Source organism: Mesoplodon mirus, assembly GCF_964341445.2.
Source record: "Mesoplodon mirus genome assembly, chromosome: 14".
Classification (NCBI taxonomy): domain Eukaryota; kingdom Metazoa; phylum Chordata; class Mammalia; order Artiodactyla; family Ziphiidae; genus Mesoplodon; species Mesoplodon mirus.
Window position 1 is genome coordinate 60188745 of NC_138990.1, and position 21444 is coordinate 60210188.

At 39.3% G+C, this 21444-nt stretch overlaps 1 protein-coding gene across 1 annotated transcript in view; it reads left to right on the plus strand.

The window, feature by feature from the left end:
* The first annotated feature begins 1552 nt into the window (after positions 1–1552).
* The window catches only part of DYNC2LI1 (dynein cytoplasmic 2 light intermediate chain 1), a 33911-nt gene continuing 14019 nt past the window's right edge, over positions 1553–21444 (plus strand). Inside the window, exons 1-5 of the mRNA XM_082642524.1 lie at positions 1553–1664; positions 3543–3660; positions 13849–13883; positions 15227–15296; positions 17421–17509. Coding sequence (XP_082498650.1) covers positions 1657–1664; positions 3543–3660; positions 13849–13883; positions 15227–15296; positions 17421–17509 — 320 coding nt within the window. The 5' untranslated portion in view covers positions 1553–1656. The remainder of the gene's footprint in view (positions 1665–3542; positions 3661–13848; positions 13884–15226; positions 15297–17420; positions 17510–21444) is intronic.

Consider the following 21444-nt stretch of genomic DNA (forward strand, 5'->3'; position numbering starts at 1 on the left):
GAGGCATAAGGGTAGAAAAGAGACCTCACCTGCTTAATCAGATCAAGGTGAATCAACTGAATCACTCCTGAATCAGTGCTGGTGATTAGGGCCCAGGCAGATAACCTTCACCTTCCTGGTTACCAGGCTCCCTCCTTCAACCACGTATCCCAGTTACCCAAACCATTATACTTTAAAATGCTAGTACTGTGCCTAGTCCACAGAAAACACCTGGCAAAATGTTAGCTGCCATTATTGTCCGTATCAATAGGGCTTCCCAACTAACATGCAAAGGGATTCTAGAGTTCCAGAACCCAAATCATTGCGATTCATTACAATTTGTCCCACATCAGTTTGTGAGTTTATAGGCAATGCTGATTCAATGATGGATGTATCAGCCTCACTTGCTACCATCCTTTCTCCATTGAACTTCATTACTTCCCTTCCTATGTGCAACTGTAGTCTTCTATGTCTCCAAAATGCACCTACGTGTTGGGAGAATGTTGTCCCCAAAGATTTTATCTGAAGTGAATGCTTTTTATTTGCTATGAACCATCTGCTTCATTTCCTTGTGTTTCTTTCTTCAAAGTTGCTGATCATCAGCTTACCTCACCATAATAACAAGTATTAAGCACTTATAATGTTTCAGACACACATAAGTTATGTTTTACATGTATTTATCTCACTTAAAACTCATAATTTTCCCCTGCTTTACAGGATCAGACACTAAGGCTCAGAGAAATTGAGTTATTTTCCATTGTGGCAATGTGGCAACTTAGCTAGTGTGGCTGAGTCCCGACTTCGATCTAAGTTTGTCTAATTCCAAAGCCCACATTCTTAAACATTACAACATAGAGACTAAGCCAAATGGCAGAACAGTAGAGGAACAGTTTCTCCTTCAGTCAATCAGTTCATCTTGGGCTAGAGAGCCTGGGTCAGCATTCAAAACAGATCAAATACTGTCACTGCCATGAATGTTTCACCAACTCTTTGAGGAATAATTAGTCACTTGTTCTAATATAAATTGTTTGTACCTCTCTGCAATAGCTTATATCTCTGGCTTCCTTTGGGTTATTATAATTAGTTGTGTATGTCATATAGTAATGATGTTTTTTTATTGATTTGGAGATAAATGAAGTATTTGGAGATGCATTTGCTTTATTAACTTATTAATAAATGATGTGCTATTGCATAAAACCTGAAACAACCAAACAAGCAGAAAGTTGGAAAATACTAAAATCGTAAATATTCTTTGCCTCTAGTAAATCACTAGAAAACAGCTCAGGAGATTGTTTCTTTCTCCGTTCTCAATTCACTGCTACTGGGGAGAGAAAAGTAATTGAAGAGAGAGAGACCCCTGGCATATAAATAGTTGGTACTCAGTAGAATACTTTTTAAATAAAAGAACACTTCCAAGCCCAGAGTTTTTAGGTCTCAGATTTATTACTACTTGTCGCCTCTCCCACCCTAACGGAGGAAGCTGAGAGGCTCGAAAAGGACGCCGAAAACTACATTTCCCATGATGCCCCTCTTCTGCACGCAACGTTTACTTGTGACGTCGCTACCATAGCAACACAAGAGCCAGCACTAAAGCCGGCCTCGCGCAGAGCTCGCGGTCCAGCTGATTCTAGGCTGGGCCCTACGCGGAGACCACGACGGTGGGGCGGCCGAGCCACAATGCCCAGGTATCCCTGCAACCCTGCTTGCGCTTGGCTTATGCTCCCCTCGCGAGCCTCCCTTCTTTCCCAACCCAGCCAGGAAGGGGTGGAGATGGGGGAGGGGTGGAGGGAGAGGCCGCTGGGGGTATATTTGGGGAGAGGAGATATTCGCGGGACCCGTTGGTGGAAGAAAATTGTGAGTTCGTCCTCTTTACAATTCCTGTCTTGTTAGTCAAGGATCCGTAGGCACTATCCTTGAGAGTGTGGATTCTGCCGAAAGCAAGTAGAAAAGTTCCCCAGGTGGAAAAGTTAAGAGATTTTGAAAGATCATTCAACTCCAATTATTCACTTTTTCAATAAGAGTTTCTCGAGGGTTAGGGAATGTTCTAGGAACAGGGTTTCAGGCGGTGAGCGAGACCACAAGCCACTTCCTCAGGGACCTCGGCTCCGGGTGCAGGGGTTCACGACAACAATAAATGAGCCTAACTTGTGAAGGCACTGTGAAGAATGTAAGGTCATATATAAACGGGCAGCGGGGGTGGGGGTGGGATTTTAATCACCTATCAAATACATTTTAGCTCTTCAATTCTATGATGTCTGTTTTAGTTGCTTGTTCTCAAGGTCATACCTAAACCTTCTCTAAACGACTTACAAGGACATCAGGAGAGAGGAGTCCTGGAGTCCATCACAGAGCAGGAAAGTCTGTTTTTCTCACATGGTGGATGGGCAGTGTGATCTCTGTTGAGTTTATGAACCTTAAGCTTCCCATCACGGTTTAATTGGTTACAACACCTCCTTCTCTGTTTTCTGCTGGGAACTTGGAAAGAAGATAATCACATTATGAAGAAACAGTGTGTAATTGAAGAGCAAACAGGCCCGGACTGAGTTCTCAGGGGCTCACCTGTGAAATAAATGTGCGAATTTTAGTGCAAACATTTAGGGACACCTGTTTTGATCTTTTCTAACCCCTTTTTTTTCATTCCTGGTTCTTGAATAATAATGATTATAAACACTCACTGATTTTAGGTGATTTATGTATAGGCCAGGCCCTAACCTAAATGAATTATCACATTTGAACAGTCATGGCAATCCTATGATGTTGGTATTCTTTTTTATCAGCATTTTAGAGGTGAAGAAACAGGTAAGCCTGGGGACTAGCACAGAAGCTTTCATATATTAGGCGCTCAGGAAATACTTGTTGACTTAATAAAGGAATGAAGGATCCAGAGAGGTTAGGTAATTTGCTCAAGTTGGCATACTCTGTGTAGAAAGTAGTAGATTCGAGCTTGTAACACATCAAATCTTTCTCATGTATTTTTAGTTCAATACTCCATAATTCATTTAGGCTTTACTTTAAAAAAAAGATATAATCTTATTTGTATAAAATTATATGAGTGTGTAGAGAGGTAAATGAAAAGTTGATTTTCAAAAGTGATTTTAGGTGATTTTCCCCCTTTAAAAAAGGAATCTTGAGCCAAAAAATATATAATTTAAAAAACAAAGCCAAAAACTATTTCAGGGGGCAAAGATTATGTGGTACACTGGCTTTACACATTCCCCCTTTTCCTAGATGATGGTGGTTTTCAAGTTGTGCATTTCCAAAAGTCATTGTACATTCATGTGTGTCTGACACGCTAACACACACAGCTTTCAGCCTTGCCCGGAAGCCCCCAAATCAGACAACCTCAAATCCTGGCAATAAAGACTCTGCTTATCATTTTCCGCTTCAATCTAGTACAAAGAGAATGACTAATCCTCCGAAGTTTTACCAGTAAATTGTCCCCCCCCAAATGATGTTGATTTGTTTTATAAATCTGACTGAAATAAAATTTCTTTGGGCTGGAAAGAAATTTTTGAAAGGATTCTTTTTTGTTTCTCTGAATTTTGGTTTTCTGCCTCATATAGTGAAACTCTCTGGGAAATCGCAACAGCTGAAGTGGAAAAACGGGGAAGTAATGGAAGTGAAGGCGATGGAGTTGAAACTGGAGAAAAGTCTGTTTTCTTCATTGGCAGTAAAAACGGGGTAATGCATTTCTTCCTACTTTTTTTTTTTTTTTTTTTTCTTTTTGCGGTATGCGGGCCTCTCACTGCTGTGGCCTCTCCCGTTGCGGAGCACAGGCTCCGGATGCGCAGGCCCAGCGGCCATGGCTCACGGGCCCAGCCGCTCCGCGGCACATGGGATCCTCCCAGACCGGGGCACGAACCCGTATCCCCTGCATCGGCAGGCGGACTCCCAACCACTGCGCCACCAGGGAGGCCCCCTACTTTTTTTTCCCCCAAGTATTGTAATGATTTAACAACCAGTGGTAAAATTTATTGTAATACTTTGATAAAAATTTAGGTACTTCAACCCTTTAACCAGATGACCAATATCCGGCCTGCTGGTTACATTGGATCTGGTTGGGCCCTGCTCATGGGTGGGTAGGGACTAACACCCAGCCTTTCTCTTCTTGTCAAGCGGTGTGTCCTGACCTGGGCCACAGCAGCCCAGAGGAAGGGGCATGTGTTTCTGACTAGACAGCCCAGAGGAGTTATCTTTTCCCAGTTTGCACAAAGTCACCATAAATATTGATACTATTCCGATGGCCATATTTATAGGTAACTTGTACAGCTGAAACAAGCATATAGATAATAAAAACATGAACCATATAGAGTATAATACGTTTAACTTTCACTGTCTTAACTTAGTGTCACAGAAATGGAAGGAACCTTGAAGATATCTACTCTTCTTTTTTTTAAAAGCGATATACTGTTTTTTTTAAATAAATTTATTTTATTTTATTTTTGGCTGCGTTGGGTCTTTGTTGCTGTGTGTGGGCTTTCTCTAGTTGCGGTGAGTGGGGACTACTCTTCGTTGTAGTGCATGGGCTTCCTATTGCAGTGGCTTCTCTTGTTGTGGAGCACGGGGCTGTAGAGCACAGGCTCAGTAGTTGTGGCGCACGGGCTTAGTTGCTCTGCAGCATGTGGGATCTTCCCGGACCAGGGCTCAAACCCGTGTCCCCTGCATTGGCAGGCGGATTCTTAACCACTGTGCCACCAGGGAAGCCCTAGTCTACTCTTCTGCAATAGGGATTCTTACTCTGGGATCCATGGAGGTACTTCTTGGGGTCTGTGAACTCCCTAGAAATGTATGCAGAATTGTGTGTGATTGTGCACTGGTGCTTTTTTTTAATGAGAAATTAGATTCCCCCAGGGTTCTAGTCACTGAAAACAGTGGTTGTATGGTCTTGGTTTGAATATTTCCAACAATGGGCGGTGTTTTCTTTTACAAGGCAGGCTGCTTCCATTTTTGTTTCTAGAAAATCCTAGTTACAAAGCCTAGTTGCTGGAAAGTTGCAGTCTGTCTCATTGTAACTTCCGCCCCTTGGTCTGAATTCTGACCTGTAAAAGTATGCGAGTAAGTCTAATTTTACTCTTCTACTTGTTAAACCTTCAAATATTTAAAAATTGCCCTTCAAATAGTTCTGGCAACCACCTTGTCTCCCTCAGTCTTCCTGTTTCAGCTTTAACGTTTCTTTCAGCCATGCCTCTGTGTCAGGGACTCTATATCAGTCAGTCATGGATTGTCTTATCTGCCGTGATTCTAATCTGTATTTCTCAGGATGGAACAGAATTTTTGAGGTTTTCCTTAACAACTGTAGAAGGTTTAGACACTGTCCGTGTCATGGACTCTACACGTCATGGATTATCTATCTGTCATGATCCTAGTAACTCAACTGGAATTATTCTAATGTGAAATTCTCAGGATAAAACAGAATTTTTCAGGTTTTGCTTACCTACTGTCAACTAGAGCAGGTCCGCCAGCTTCTCTGTTGCCAGATGCCGTGTTCCTGTTATTGTACAGAAAAATATTAGTAATCACATAACCCTGCTCACTAAGTTTGAGCTTGGGATCTGCAAGCCTTTTTCATTTATGATGTTGTTTTGTCCTTAATTTTATTAGATTGGATCTTTTGTTACAGTCTGTTTTTGTTATCTTAAATTACTTTTATTAAAGTAATTCATGTATGTGGTTTAAGAACTTAAAAACTATCAAAAGATAAATGAACTTATTTACAAAACAGAAACAGACTCACAGACATAGAAAACAAAGTTGTGCAGACTTCCCTGGCGGTCCAGTGTTTAAGACTTCTCCTTCCAGGGCAGGGGGTGCTGGTTCGATCCCAAATCCGGAGCTAAGATCCCACATGCCTCGCGGCCAAAAAACCAAAACATAAAACAGAAGCAATATTTGTAACAAATTCAATAAAGACTTTAAAAATGGTCCTCATGGGCTTCCCTGGTGGCGCAGTGGTTGGGAGTCCGCCTGCCGATGCAGGGGATGCGCGGGGTTCGTGCCCGGGTCCGGGAGGATCCCACGTGCCGTGGAGCGGCTGGGCCCGTGAGCCATGGCCGCTGGGCCTGCGCGTCCGGAGCCTGTGCTCCGCAGCGGGAGAGGCCACAGCGGTGGGAGGCCCGCGTACCGCAAAAAAAAAAAAAAAAAAAGTCCACATCAAAAAAATCCTAAAAGAAAGAAAACAAACTTATGGTTACTAAAGTGGATAGCGGAAGGAGGAGGGATAAATTAGGAGTTTAGGATTAACATATATGTGCTACTATATATAAAATAGATAACCAACAAGGACCTATTGTATAGCACAGGGAACTATACTCAATATCTTATAAAAACCTATAATGGAAAAGAATCTGGAAAAAAGACATGATTTTCTTCTTTCCTTGATATTTTAATACTGCATTAATTTGTCATAGTCAAAAAAAATCATTTGGTCATCTCAGTAGATTAGAAAAGCATTCAATAAAATTCAGCATCTGGGGCAACTAACTTAGCAAACTAGGAATAGAAAAGAAACTTCTTAATCTGATATAGACTATTATTAAAGTACCTCCATCAAATGATGTACCATAATTGATTTAACACAGTTTGCCTACTTTTTGATATTTGGACTCTCTCCTCTGTGTTTTATTCAACAATTATAATTTATGCTATGATGAACATCTTTGTGCATGTTGATCAAGTTGCTTAATCTCTCTGTGTCTGTTTCCTCATGTATAAGATGAAAATAAAATACACCTACCTTAAAAAAAATTACCAAAGGTACATAAAGTAAAATAACAAATCTCTCCACATCATTCAGAATCTCTACTCAAAGCCACCACTTTCATATCCTTTACTGTTTCTTCTGTAATTTACTTCTATATTTCTGAATAATGTGCTTATGGGCTGTTTCCAGACTTTCAATATTATACACTATCTGTTGAATTTCTGATAATAGTAGAAGAGTATTTACTTCCCCATCTCTCTCAAACTCCCACTTCTAGTAATATCATTGCTATTATCATGTTGGGCTGAATCAATATTCAGTGTTAGTTTATTTTATTATAAGTGTCTAAATCGTTTTTGCTGGTGTGCCAAGTGCAGAACTGTGATTATATTTCCTTTCTCAAGTAACTTTTTCCTGAAGTTTAAAACTTCTTTGTTTTTTATTTGCCTAGTTTTTATATGTACCTTAGTTTTTACATGCATTAGTTATCTATTGCTACATAATAAATTACCTCAAAACTTATCAGCTTTTAAAACAACAAACATTATCTCACCCAGTTTCTGAGGGTCTGGACTCTGAGAGCACCTTAGTTGGGTGGTTCTGCTTAAGAATTTTCATAAAGTTGTAGTCAAGATGTCATCTGGGACTAAAGTTATTTCTCGCCTCAACTGAACTGGAGAATCAGTTTCCAGGCTCCTCAACATGATTGCTGGCAAGAGGCATCAATTCCTTGCTGGCTCTTGGCCAGAGGCTTTAGTTCTTTGCCATGTGGACCTCTCAACAATGCTGCATACAGCATGGCAGCTTGCTTCCTCCAGAGTGAGAGATCAAAAGTGAGAGGTTACCTGAGACAGAGGCTACAGTCTTTTATAACCTAATTTTGGAAGCGACATGCCATCACTTTTGCCATATGCTGTTGATCAAAAAGAGCAGTGCAGTGTGAGGGACTACAGATGGCTGTGAATACCAGGAGGCTGGGCTCATTTGGGACCATCCCTTTAAAAAAATTTTTATTTTATATTGGAGTATAGTTGATTTACAATGTTGTATTAGTTTCAGGTGTACATACAGCAAAGTGATTCAGTTATACATATACATACATACATTCTTTTTCAGATTCTTTTCCCATATAGGTTATTACAGAATATTGAGTAGGGGTACCTGTGCTATACAGTAGGTCCTTGTTGATTATCTATTTTAAATATAGTAGTGTGTTTATGTTAATCCCATCTCCTAATTTATCCCTCCTGCCACCTTTCCCCTTTGGTAACAATAAGTTTGTTTTTGAAAACTGTTGAGTCTGTTTCTGTTGCTGTGCGTAGGCTTCGTCCAGCTGCAGCAAGCGGGGGCTACTCCCTGCCACAGTGTGCAGACCTCTCATCGCAGAGGACTCCCTTGTTGCAGAGCATGGGCTCTAGGCACACGGGCTTCAGTAGTTGTGGCACGCGGGCTTCAGTAGTTGTGGCTTGCAGGCTCTAGAGCGCAGGCTCAGTAGTTGTGGCGCACGGGCTTAGTTGCTCCATGCCATGTGGGATCCACCCTGACCAGGGCTCGAACTCATGTCCCCTGCATTGGCAGGCAGACTCTCAACCACTGTGCCACCAGGGAAGTCCCTGTTCATTTTTTTTCTTTTTTTAAACTTTTTTTTTTAATTTATTTTTGGCTGTGTTGGGTCTTCGTTGCTGCATGCAGGCTTTCTCTAGTTGTGGCAAGTGGGGGCTACTCTTTGTTGTGGTGCGTGGGCTTCTCATTGCGGTGGCTTGTTGCAGACCACAGGTTCTAGGTGCGCGGGCTTCAGCAGTTGTGGCATGCAGGCTCAGTAGTTGTGGCTTGCGGGCTCTAGAGCACAGGCTCAGTAGTTGTGGTGCACGGGCTTAGTTGCTCCGCAGCATGTGGGATCCTCACGGACCAGGGCTTAAACTTGTGTCCCCTGTATTGGCAGGCAGACTGTCACCACTGTGCCGCCAGGGAAGTCCCTGTTTATTTATTTTCATCCAAATGCATTTGTTTATGCTGCCACCACCTGCATGTTTGTAAGTTTCCATACAGATACACAAAGTGTGCTGCATTTTTCCTCCTCTTCTGTCTCTTTTTATTCTTCACATTGATACTGCACTCACTCATGCCACAGGTTTTGGTAATATATATGAGGTCATTTTGTTTTCCTGTGATAATACTGAACTTATTACTTGTAGTTTTGCATCTGTGGCTTTATTATTCTAAGGCATTGTCTCAGCAGTTTTGTCATATGAATTACATGGACCCTCTTCCATTATTCTCTTTAAAAATTTTTCTTAATATCCTACCTAATGACATCTCAATTTATCCAGACCTTTCTCTCTTGTTTTCTCTGCTCTCATTTGATTGTCAAGTTTCTAGGCATGGTCTTCTGATCCTCTTGACGTATGTTTCCTCTCTTTTCAAGGGATAATCATTCTATGTAAACTATTAAATACAGAATGGATAAACAACAAGGTTTTACTGTATAGCTGAGGAACTATATTCAATATCCTGTAATAAACCATAATGGAAAAGGGAAAAAATAAAGCTTGCAGAAAAAAATTTTTTAAAGGGTTAATCATTCTAGTATTCCTAGAGTGTGGCCCAGAGAACTTTGTCATTGACTAGTCTTTCACTTCCCAGAGCGTACTTTCTCATCCTAAACCTGAATCTCTAGGTGGTAGAAAAGTGGGAAGGAAGCTATCTAGACCTCTACATTTTTACTTTTCCAGTTTTCCATAGTCTAAGATCTGGTTGTCAGAAGGTGCTTTCCAAGGTCCCTTAAAGGACAGCAAACACTAGGCACACATCTTCCACACACATCTTATCAGTCATGGTGCCTTTTAATGCTGAGCCTGAAGATGACATCTGATCCACAGCATTCTAGGATAGTGTTGGTGGTTGAGATACAACAATCTGTTTGTCATTTCTGACCCTAGTAACGTCATTTATCTCCACACAGATTAGCAGAAGTCAGCCAAAATCCATGGGTTGATAGGTGCACAGGTATAGCATACCCTTTAGATCAACAGAGAGCTAATTTCACATAGAATAATCATTTAAGTGTTGTGTACCATAAGGGGGCAGTTAATTAAGAAATAATGTTGATGACAGTATTAACATTCTCACTAAGACATGATTGAAAAATACCCAGATGAAAGAATTTTACATATGAAATAAATTATTTTATTTTTTATCACCTAATATTAGAATAATTACATTTTGAAAATAATATTTAGACATTTTGCGTAAATTCATGGTCATGGAACCATTGAGCTTGAAGTTAATGAACTAATTTTATACTTAGCTAATACCATATTTAGTGTGAGTTAAAAAGTACTTATATTGATCTAGGAAAAATTATAATAGTAAATATAATTAAAAATATTTTAACTTTTTTATTTCATAATTTGAAAATATTAAGGTCTTCTACCTCAGTTGAGTATAAAAGCCAGGATCCAGGAGCTTCCCTGGTGGCGCAGTGGTTGAGAGTCCACCTGCTGATGCAGGGGACACGGGTTTGCGCCCCGGTCTGGGAAGATCCCACATGCCACGGAGTGGCTGGGCCCATGAGCCGTGGCCACTGAGCCTGAGCATCCGGAGCCTGTGCTCCACAATGGGAGAGGCCACAACAGTGAGAGGCCCACGTAACGCAAAAAAAAAAAAAAAAAAAAAAAGCCAGGATCCATTTAAATATCTAAGTCAATAAGTCAGTATCTTAAATAATATTCATATTTTGGATTCAGTTAGTTCACTTTTAGGAATCTCATTTAAGGAATAATTGAATTGTGCCAATGATGTTTGTCAAAGGGCTGTTTATTGTTGTGAAAAGGACAGCATATCCATTGGAACACTTTAGTAGCAAGAGACCCCTCCCCACTGACTGTAAGTTTCCCTTGTTTAGCCAAGGATAAAAAAGGTTTTGGAAGTGGCCGTACAGAGCAGGAACAGATGCGTCATATCTTCATGCAGCTTTGCTTGGCCCACAGAGTTTCCGCCAGGGATGTAGAACTGCTGGTGACCCTGTCTAAAAAAGGTTGAGGCTTGCAGATGCTGAAATTCATCTTACTTGGGGTTTATATTACAGACCTTCCTCCACTTACAATGGGGTTACATCCCAGTAAGCCTATCATAAGTTGAAAATATCGTCAGTCGAAAATGCATTTAATACATCTAACCTAACCTACATCATAGCTTAGCCTAACCTACCTTAAATGTGCTCAAAACACTTATATTAGCTTACAGTTGAGCAAAGTTATCTAACACAAAGCCTATCTTATAATAAGGTGTTGAATATCTCATGTAACTTATTGAATACTGTGTTGAAAGTGAAAAACAGAATGGTTGTGTGCATACAGAATGGTTGTAAGTGTATTGGTTGTTTACCCTCGTGATCGAGGGGCTGACTGGGAGCTGCAGCCCACCATCATGAGAGAGTATATTAGTGCATATCATTAGCCCGGGAAAAGGTCAAAATTTAAAATTCAAAGTGTAGTTTCTACTGAGTGTATATCAATTTCACATCATCATAAAGTCAAAAAATCAGAAGTGGAACTGTCCTAAGTCGGGGACTGTCTATTTTATGATATTTTATATATATATAGTATATATAATACTATTTTATTTCTGTGCTTCATGCTTCTACACGTTAACAGACATGAGGCTTTCAGGAACTAACTTCTGCATCAGTGAAGCTACAGCTTTACTGGGCAGTATCAGTGCCCAGGTAGCCTGAGCACCCCTCTGTTTCCAGCTGTGTCCCAGAAGGATGGGTGGACTTTGGAGGCCTCTCACTAAAGCTAAAGAGTTATTCCTGTGGGGATTCCTAAAAAATGGTTAGAGCATGTGTTGTTTGTGTGATTTTGGAAGTGGTACAATTTCCAGTAGTGAAATGGTTCAAAATAGAACCTTGAAAGTGACATGTAGCAGAAGTAGAGTGAAGGAAATTCTCTTGAGGAGGCACAGGGGACTGAGAGGTCGGGGGTCTTAAGTGGGTTGCCCATGCCCATGTGGGTGTGAAGTTAACAAGACTAATGACAGTAGCTGAGAGGGAGAGGGAGACTGTAAGCCAGAAGAGATGACACCCATGAGGGTAGACTGATACAAGCCTCTAAGATTCTTGCCAGAGAAGAGAAGTAGAGTAATTGTTTACTCTGCTGCTGTGATTGAAGTAATAGAAGGGAAGATGAGATTCATTTTGGTAGTCTCTAAATGAACTTGTACTGTGTCAGTGCTTCTTGGACTAGGAAACCCAGGGGTCTGTGGATGCATTCTCAGAGCGCAACAGTTTACTAGTGAATTTTTAAAATTTGGATCATTATTTTAATGATAATCTAAAAGTTGACTTCAGTGCCCAGAGTTGAGTTTATTTGGAATTCCACCAAGTAGTCTTATACATTTAAATGAAATTATAATAAAAATAATTTAAATCAACACTATGGGATCATGAGAACTTGAGAAAATTGGCTAGATATTATCTAAGATTCCTTCCAATTCTAAAATACAGTAATTCTGTATACTTTCTTGTACATAGAATACATTAATTTTTAGGTATTGTAGTCCTCATTTATTTACAACTTTAAAAATATTCTACATGTACACATTCGGCACAGGATAATTAGAAGATCTTTATTTTCTTAAAAAAATTAATCACCGGGCTTCCCTGGTGGCACAGTGGTTGAGGGTCTGCCTGCTGAAGCAGGGGACGCGGGTTCATGCCCCGGTCTGGGAAGATCCCACATGCTGCAGAGCGGTTGGGCCCGTGAGCCATAGCCACTGAGCCTGCGCGTCCGGAGCCTGTGCTCGGCAACGGGAGAGGCCACAACAGTGAGAGGCCTGCGTACCGCAAAAAAAAATAATAATAATCACCTACAAAGTTATCACCTGGAAACATTCACTGTTAACATGTGATGTCTCTCTGGATTCATTTTTGTATTTTTTTTCTCTCTCTCTGTATCTATGCATATTATATATGTATGTGCATCTCAGAGAAGTAGGAAAAGAAGCTTTTTAACTGAAAACAGGGTCATGCATAATCTATTATGCATGTCTTCCCATGTCAGTATGTATATTCCTACGTCATCATTCCTGTTAGCTGCATGTTATTCCATTATACAGATTGCCGTTATTAATTTAGCCAATCAATTCCCTATTTGGGATATTTAGATTGTTTCTGTTTTTTCACTCTGATATAACACCTACCAATAAATATCCTTCAATAATATATATTTTTAGTACTATTCCAATTATTTATATATCTCATTACCAAAAAAAAGTCATTCAATTTGATCATAGCCCAGATACAATCTGGAGTCATTTATTTATGATTATCTTTTTTTTTTGGTAAATATTATAGGTTTCTTGGCTTAAAAAAACACATGTATAGTAAAATAGTCTGTGTTTTTGGTAGTCCAGAGTTTTCCAAACTGCCTTCTTTGGATCCTAAATGTTTCCTTTGGTAGAGCTTTCCCTCTGCTCCTCTTTTGTCTATTTTCTTGTAAGAGATTGTTTGTTTAAAAAAAATAGTTTTAAGAAAACAAACACAATGATTTAACCCACTGAGCCAGTCCCTGGTTAAGATGTGAAGTTAAATTTCATGATTAGTGGCAGAGATGGGATATCCTATATGCCATCCTATATATCCTTACTCCTAAAAAGAAATTTAGAATAAATACATGTCCTAGAAATAAAACAAACCCAAAAAAGTACTCTAACCTGGTATCTGGATTGCTTACTTGGAACATATTTTCAACATGTCCTTTATTTGTATGCTATCTTTTTTTATTTCCACTTCAACAAATTGGAATTAAAACATTTTAGAAGACACTAATCATCAGCTTAACCAGTAATTAGCATTGATGAGTAGAGAGAAAATTTAAGACAGCTGCCAAGTTGACCACTAAAATGAGGTTTGATTTGCTAGTATTTGTCATCTGCAGGACTTTATAATTATAATAATAGCAGTGTAGTTGCACTCTGATGGAAAGTTGACAGTTAACTTTTTCTACTCATCAAACTTAGGAATAATTCTGAAAGTTTCTAGTTTCTAGTTTCCAGGTAATTTATCATTCAAGTGATTAAAAGCTATTTTGGGCCACAATTATGAACAATAATAAAATTTTACATGTGGATGACATTAACACAGTATTTCTTTCTTTTTGAATTTCCAGGGAAAGACTACTATTATTCTAAGGTGTCTTGACAGGTAAGTGTTATGTTAACCTCTAGACTACATTTGCTTTTTCTTATTGTGTAGGGCAAGTTAGAATCTAAAAGACATATGGAAAGAGAATAATTTTGAGGCCGAAACAAAATATTTTAATTCTTAGTGAATCCTTATTATGGCTTTTACAATCTCCTTTAAAGATAAAACCAACAACAAGCAAAAAGAAATTATACAGGATTAATATTGGATTTCCTTATTTGGGGGGAGAAATTAACATAATTACTCAGCCTACCATAGTACTTGCTTTTTTTGGCTATGCTACTCTGATATTTAAACTTTTTAGTTCTATCTAGTTCATGACTGTTTGAACGTTAATTAGTCTTCGAATTGCTCATGGGTATATATTTTTTTAATTAATTCATTTTTATTTTTGGCTGCGTTGGGTCTTTGTTGCTGCGCGTGGACTTTCTCTAGTTGCGAGCGGGGGCTGCTCTTCGTTGCGGTGCTCAGGCTTCTCATTGCAGTGGCTTCCCTTGTTGTGGAGCATGGCCTCTAGGTGTGTGGGCTTCAGTAGTTGTGTGGCTCTCGGGCTCTAGAGCGTAGGCTCAGTAGTTGTGGCGCACGGGCTTAGTTGCTCCACAGCAGGTGGGATCTTCCCGGACCAGGGCTCGAACCCGTGTTCCTTGCATTGGCAGATGGATTCTTAACCACTGCACCACCAGAGAAGCCCTCTCACGGGTTTACTTTTGAAGCACATTATTGGTCTTTAAACTGTGCATGTTACCATTTGTTTTATATACTTCCTAATCTATACCATAGAAGCATGCCACCAGATTAAGATTTAGGATTATGATTGGTAGGTGTTGCAGGAAGTTGATAAGGAAAGTCTTGTTTGTTTGTAGCTTTCATTAGCTAAATGATGCCTACATTTGAACCGTGATTTCAGATTGAGAACTGTATAAAAATCTTTCATTGATGTTGCCGTTAAATTGATAGTCATTAGGTTCCCAGCTCCCCACATCAAGGCTGAGCACAAACCTGCTGTCAGTGCTTCCCACGTGGCCTGGATGCAGAGAGCTTGTGCCCTAACATGGCCACCAACACTGCCAGCTCCTTCTCTACTCCCCCAACAGTGTTGCTAGGTGCTGCCACTACGTGCAGGTGCCATTATTCTCTGCAGTTGCTACTAAAGATGGTATTTTGAAGGCTTATTTAATTTTTGTATAAATTCTTAATCATTTTTATCTCAATGTGTTATACAAGGTGTAACTTCTCTACTAATCAAAGTTTTTAAGAGGAAGCAAAAATAAATCAGGTAAGATGATAGCGTAAGAAAATAATTCCACCCATGATGGTAATACTACCTGTCTTTTACTGTGCAGGGATGAGCCACCAAAACCAACCTTAGCCTTGGAATATACATATGGAAGGAGAGCAAAAGGACATAACATAGTGAGTGTCTTTTTGGTGATGCTGCGCTACACATGCATGGAGGAGTGAGGATGCTGACACTGTTTTATATTTTCCATCTTACCTACAATTGTTGCACATATCCAGCTGTACACTTCATAGCTATGTACTTTTTAACTCAAATGCAACTCAGCACATATGAAGCCAACCGAACTGTGGGGAAATATTTTGGCCTTCTCATTTGTTATGTCTTAAACTGCTTGAATCGGATTCCTCTGTAACTTTATTGTACAGTTTTTTTGGCATATTTTCTTCTTTCAAATGAGAATAACATCATGAGTTATCTTCTGTCTCCAAAAAATCTGCTAAAAATATGAATTTGACCTGTGGAAAATTTATGAAAAAATACTGGTCAAAATCCAGATTATTAGCATTTTTACAAATACATCTTGAAGTTGGTAATGCTATTTGAGACCACAGGCCCTAATTGGCTATAATCCTGTTTTCACTTGTGTTAGTGTATCTACAGAGGAAAATTAGACATTGTTCAGGGTATAGGGAGAACTTATAGTGTATGTTAGAGGAATAAAAATTCCTAAATGGAATTCTCTTTTGGAGTTCTCATATGAAAAAGAGGTCTTTTTAAAATAAAATTAGATGTACGGAAGAACAATCTAGAATACAGTAGAAGGTCCCATATCTCCCATAACACAGGCAAATTTTTATAGATTGATCCAGTCCAAGTGTTCGATTATTAGACAATGTATAAACAGTTAAAATGGGCTGTTGCTGCTTCCTGGATTCACCAATGCCAAGCTGGTTATTAAAACTGTGAAATTAAAAAGAGAAAAGAAAAAAAGTAATATATTGAGATGGGGGAGGACTTTATTTTTGTGACTCACATGAATTTTTGCATGAGTGATAAGCCTAGAAATGGAATTATCCTTTTCATGGGAAACTCTGAGACAACTTTCATAAGCTTAACTTTTGAGAAGAGCTCTAAAAACTTTTCTTCATCCAGTTGTGAATCAAGGGAGATTTTCCAATGCAAACTTATTTCCCCCACAAACATTAATGATTCAAATAGCAACCGCAAAACAATTTTAATGGTTGAGATAACTTGTCAAAAATGCAAAATATATATATTCATCTAAAACTGCTTTAATGACCACCTGCCTCTTCCAAGTTCATGGTATTAGACACATAAAAACTCATGTGATTCTTTTTCACCTATTTGTTTCTGTTAAACTTTGTGCTATCAAGTTGGGCTTTTCCATATTCATTCTAGAAGCTTCACATCTTTCTCAGATTTAATGTCTCCTAAAAGTTCTAAGTGGAAGAGCTTTATTAGCTCCTCACACAATCTTGGTGTCCTGAAGGTTCCTTAGTATCTGGCCAGAGGCAGAGATGCCATCAGCTAGCCGGTGGTCTAGGAGAGCTGTCATGGAATAGACGGTCTTATTTCCAAGCTACCCAGCCCTTTGGCTGCCCAGCCCTTTCCATCCCCTAGTGTTGGAGTCCTCTAAAAAGGGAAACAGTTGTTGAGTCTCTCCTTGTTCCCCCACCTACCGCTTGTATGGCCAGTGCCAGCCGGTCACATTCCCCAGGGAAGTCAGGCACAGACCAGCTGCTTATATACTATTGCCCGGGAAATCCCAGTCTGCAGCCCGGACTGCCATCTGTTCTTCCCGTTTCCTCATGTCTTGTCTGTGTGTCTGATTTATTTTGTGAGCTTCTGCCTCCCTCAATTAGGATGCTTTCCTGTTCAACTATTTTATTTCTATCTAAAATTATAACTGTTTTCAAAAAGATAATTCCAAATGTGTTCAATTTGTTAATTTTATTTCTAATTTGAGTGAGTGTCTGCTACATGTGATATTTACAGAATTGGGGCCCTGTTTAATGTCTTCTATTAAGTTAGGGTACATTCTTAATGTTTCAGTTTTGTTCTCTGGAATAGAGGTTTTGGTGCATTCTGAGGGATGGAATAGAGAAAGGAAAAAGATTTACTTTCCTTTCCTTTCAAAAAATTGCCAAGAAATGGTCTTGAGGACTATAATATCTTGTATCCATAATTATTACTGGCTGGTACTAATGAAATATAAGAACTATTTAAAATTTAAAAACATCAAAGAACATTAATATGAAAAAACCCTGTTTTTTCAGCCAAAAGATATTGCTCATTTTTGGGAACTAGGTGGAGGAACCTCTTTACTGGACTTAATCAGCATACCAATCACAAGTGACACCTTACGGTAAGTGTGGCCAGCTCCAGGAACAGTTGTTAGTAAGTATCCAGTGGAGGCCACAGGATGAATATGAGTAGGCTTTTGTGAACCAGAATTTTCAGGGACAGTTTTATGTTGCTTACGTTCACTTCCTTTCTATGTGCTTAAACTGTAATGCTGTCAGAGATTTTAAAAGAACCAAGGTTCTGGCCTGTGCTGAAGTGAAATAGTTGGCATTCCAACTAGTAACATATTTTGCAAGCCTGCAAACAAAATACGTCAAATAACACTTGGGCAATGAATTCACTTGGCAAAAATAAATTTGAAAACAATTATTTCTAATACCCATCCAAGCGTGAGCTAATTCAGCCCTGAGTTTTTCCTGCAGGTGGACATTATGTCTACTTTGAATTTAATGCTAATTAATACCATTGAAGCTTCATCCAAGGGAAGTCTATGAGCCAGAGGAGGAAGAAAGTCTCTATTTGCTGACCTAAAAGAAACAGAACCTGGGGGAAAACCTCAAACTCTTTGGTGGTGTTTTCCTAACAATGACTCCCACACGTGGCCAAATCAGATGTGGAAAACTGTCATCTTAGCCAAGGAAAACAAAATTTTTAAATCTGAAATATCTTACTCCTGTCAGAGTTTAACCAAACCATTTCTGCTACCTGGACCAAATACAAAGGGCTTGACAATTATTTGTTAAATTTCAGCCATTAAGATCTTTAGAGTATGGAATTATTTCTTGTTATTAGGATAATTGTTTTCCTATAACTAGCCGGTAATGTTGGCTTTATTTGTCCAGTGATTTTTTTAAAGAAATATGATTTACTGTCTTTTACTTATTACAAATGTAGTGTATGCTCATATGGAAAACTTGGAAAAATACTGAAAGGTACATAGAAAGTAAAAGCATCCTCAATCACATGAAAAAGAACTATCAACATATTGAGGTATTTCTTTCAGTGTTTTCAGTGTTCGTAAATATACTTTGTACAGGTGTGGGATATTGTATGTATATAGATTTAGATCTTGCGTTTGCACGTATAACCACCGTTTTCCCCTGACATTATTTTTCTGAATCGTGGGATTTTACAGCTGTATAGTTTTCATTTGTCCTCCTTTAACAGAGACAAATAATCGAAGCTACCTGGGAATTCGGGCAGCTCACGGTGGTGTGGTTGTGAAGAGATGGCATGGACAGGGAGGAGCTGAAGGACCCAGAGCTGCCAGCCAGCCTGGCCTGAGGCTGGCAGGACTGAAAAGGCCGGGAGCAGCTCTTACCTGACCCTGACTTGCACTTCACCTTGCCATATTACCTCACTTCCCTTCTCTAGACCTCACGGGCTTGTAGAAATTCTGGTTTCTGCAGGAAGCCAAACCTCTCCAGTTTCTTTAATGCCTCACTTTGTGAGTCCTTGGTCTTCTTTCCCTGGAACCCCAGGGCAGCTGGAACCTGCTTTAGGAGAGAAGAGCGGTCAGCGTTATGATGAACAGAGGGCAGGGGCGCCATAGGCCTGGGTCCAGAGTAGCTCGCTGAGTGATGGAAGAATTCATGGAAAGCATTTCACTCCTCATGTAGCTGCAAATCTCAGAGTGTTTTGTGGCTGGAATTAATTTGACTTATAATTTCCTTATGTTGGACGAAGCCCAGCGACCTCAGCAGCCGTACTAGTGCTCTTAGATACTGTTTATCTTTAAGATGCTTGTTCATAGAATAATTATAGATGCACTGGACACTTCCACAGACCTTAGATAATTTGTAATAGAGCATTTCCTGTGGTCCACTTCCCTGTTTTAAAAGGTCATGTTTTTTTAAAAAAAATGTTTTTAGCTGTCATTTGCTATGAAGGTAAAAGTAACACAGATATTTCCAGTGCACTGGAAACATAAATTTTAATCTTAGAAAAAAGTTGAATAATCCATTTCTCCTTTGCTTAAAACAAAGTTATTTTCATTTGGAAAAAATGATAAATTTTATGTTATATATATTTTACTGCAGTTAAAAAAAGTTCAACCATAGTCCTCTCTTTTTTAATAGATTTTTTTTTTTTTTTTGTGGCACGCAGGCCTCTCACCGCTGCGGCCTCTCCCGCCGCGGAGCACAGGCTCCGGACACGCAGGCTCAGCAGCCATGGCTCACGGGCCCAGCCGCTCCGCGGCACGTGGGACCCCCCCGGACTGGGGCACAAACCCGCGTTCCCCGCATCGGCAGGTGGACTCCCAACCACTGCGCCAGCAGGGAAGCCCCCTCTCTTTTTTAAACATTAACCATACTAAAACTCTGAAAATACAGTATCCTCACTTATGTATATATATTCTGTTACAATTAAGCAAAACTGGTTCTGAGCTTATTAAAATGACATAGATGTAGTTGGCTAGAGAATTTAATGGCACAATTTTATAGAAAATCTTGCTAATTAATGTCTAAAAAGACTACTTTCTGGATTTAGACCTATAGTATAGAATTTAGCTACTGTTCTGCTGTAATTACACAACACAGCTGATTTGCTCAAACTAAGCAAAATAACTTGACTATATTATAACTAGCATGTATTATAATTCCTTGCTATATCTACTAGCGGAATGTTTGCCCTGTTGATCAAAAATATATTGGCCCATGATTATGGTTCTACATACTTATTATGACCATTTTCTGAAATACTCCTATATTTGTTTGTTCGTTTTTTATTGTAAAATATCATAACAAAATTCACAGTTTTAGCCATTTTTAAATGTACAGTTTAGTGGCATTAAGTATATTCATGTTGTTGTGCAGCCATCACCACCATCCATCTCCAGAACATTTCATCTGCCCAAACTGAAACTGTACCCAATAAATAATAACTCCCTATTTCTCCCTTCTCCAGCCCCTGGCAACCACCATTCTAGTTTCTGTCTCTATGATTTGACTACTCTAGGTACCTTATGTAAATGAAATCATACAATACTTGTCCTTTTGAGTCTAGCTTATTTAACTTAGCATAATGTCTTTAAGATGCATCCATGTTGTAGCATGTATCAGAATTCCCTTCCTTTTTAAGGCTGAATAATAGTTCATTGTATGTATATACCACGTTTTGTTCATCTCTTAACCCATTGATGGACATTTGGGTCATTTCCACCCTTTGGACATTTAGGTCATTTTTCCCCTTTGGCAATTGTTAGTAATGCTGCTATGGACATTGGTGTACATATATCTATTTGAGTCCCTGATTTCAAAACACCCAGAAGTGGAATTGCAGGATCCTCTAATTTTTTGAGGAACCACTATACTGCTTTCCACAGTGTCTGCTGTACTATTTTATATTCCCACTGGCAATGCACCAGGGTTCCAATTTCTCTATATCCTTACCAACACTCGTTATTTTCTGGGGGGTTTTGTTTATTTTTACTTTTATTTATCATAGCTATCCTAATGGGTGTGAAGTGGTATCTCATTGTGGTTTTGATTTGGGTTTCTCTAATGATTAGTGATATTGGGCCTCTTTTCATATGTTTATTGGCCATATGTATACCTTTAAATAGAGAAATGTGTATTTGAGTTCTTTGCCCTTTTTAAATTGGGTTGTTTGTTGTTGCTGAGGTTAGATTTACATGAACATGAGCACACATGCATGTGGTCACAGTGGTGGTGTGTGTGGTGGCCAGGGGTGTGCTTTCAGAGAGGCAGCAAGGTACAGCAGAAAGGCACGTGGCTCTGGATGTAAATACCAGCTCTACAATTTACTAGTTATATGAATCTGTGCCTCAGATTTCTAATCCATAAAATGGCCGTCATAACATCTTCTAGGAAGTGTTGTTGTTAAGAGTAAATAAGGTAGGTAGTCCCCCTAGCAAGGACCATCAGTAAATGTTTTCTTCTCCTTCACCAGGTTGTTGCATTGTTGCTGCTGCTGTGATTATTATTTTTGCTTCCCTTCTTTGGAGCACACAGCAAAACTGGATCTAAACATGGC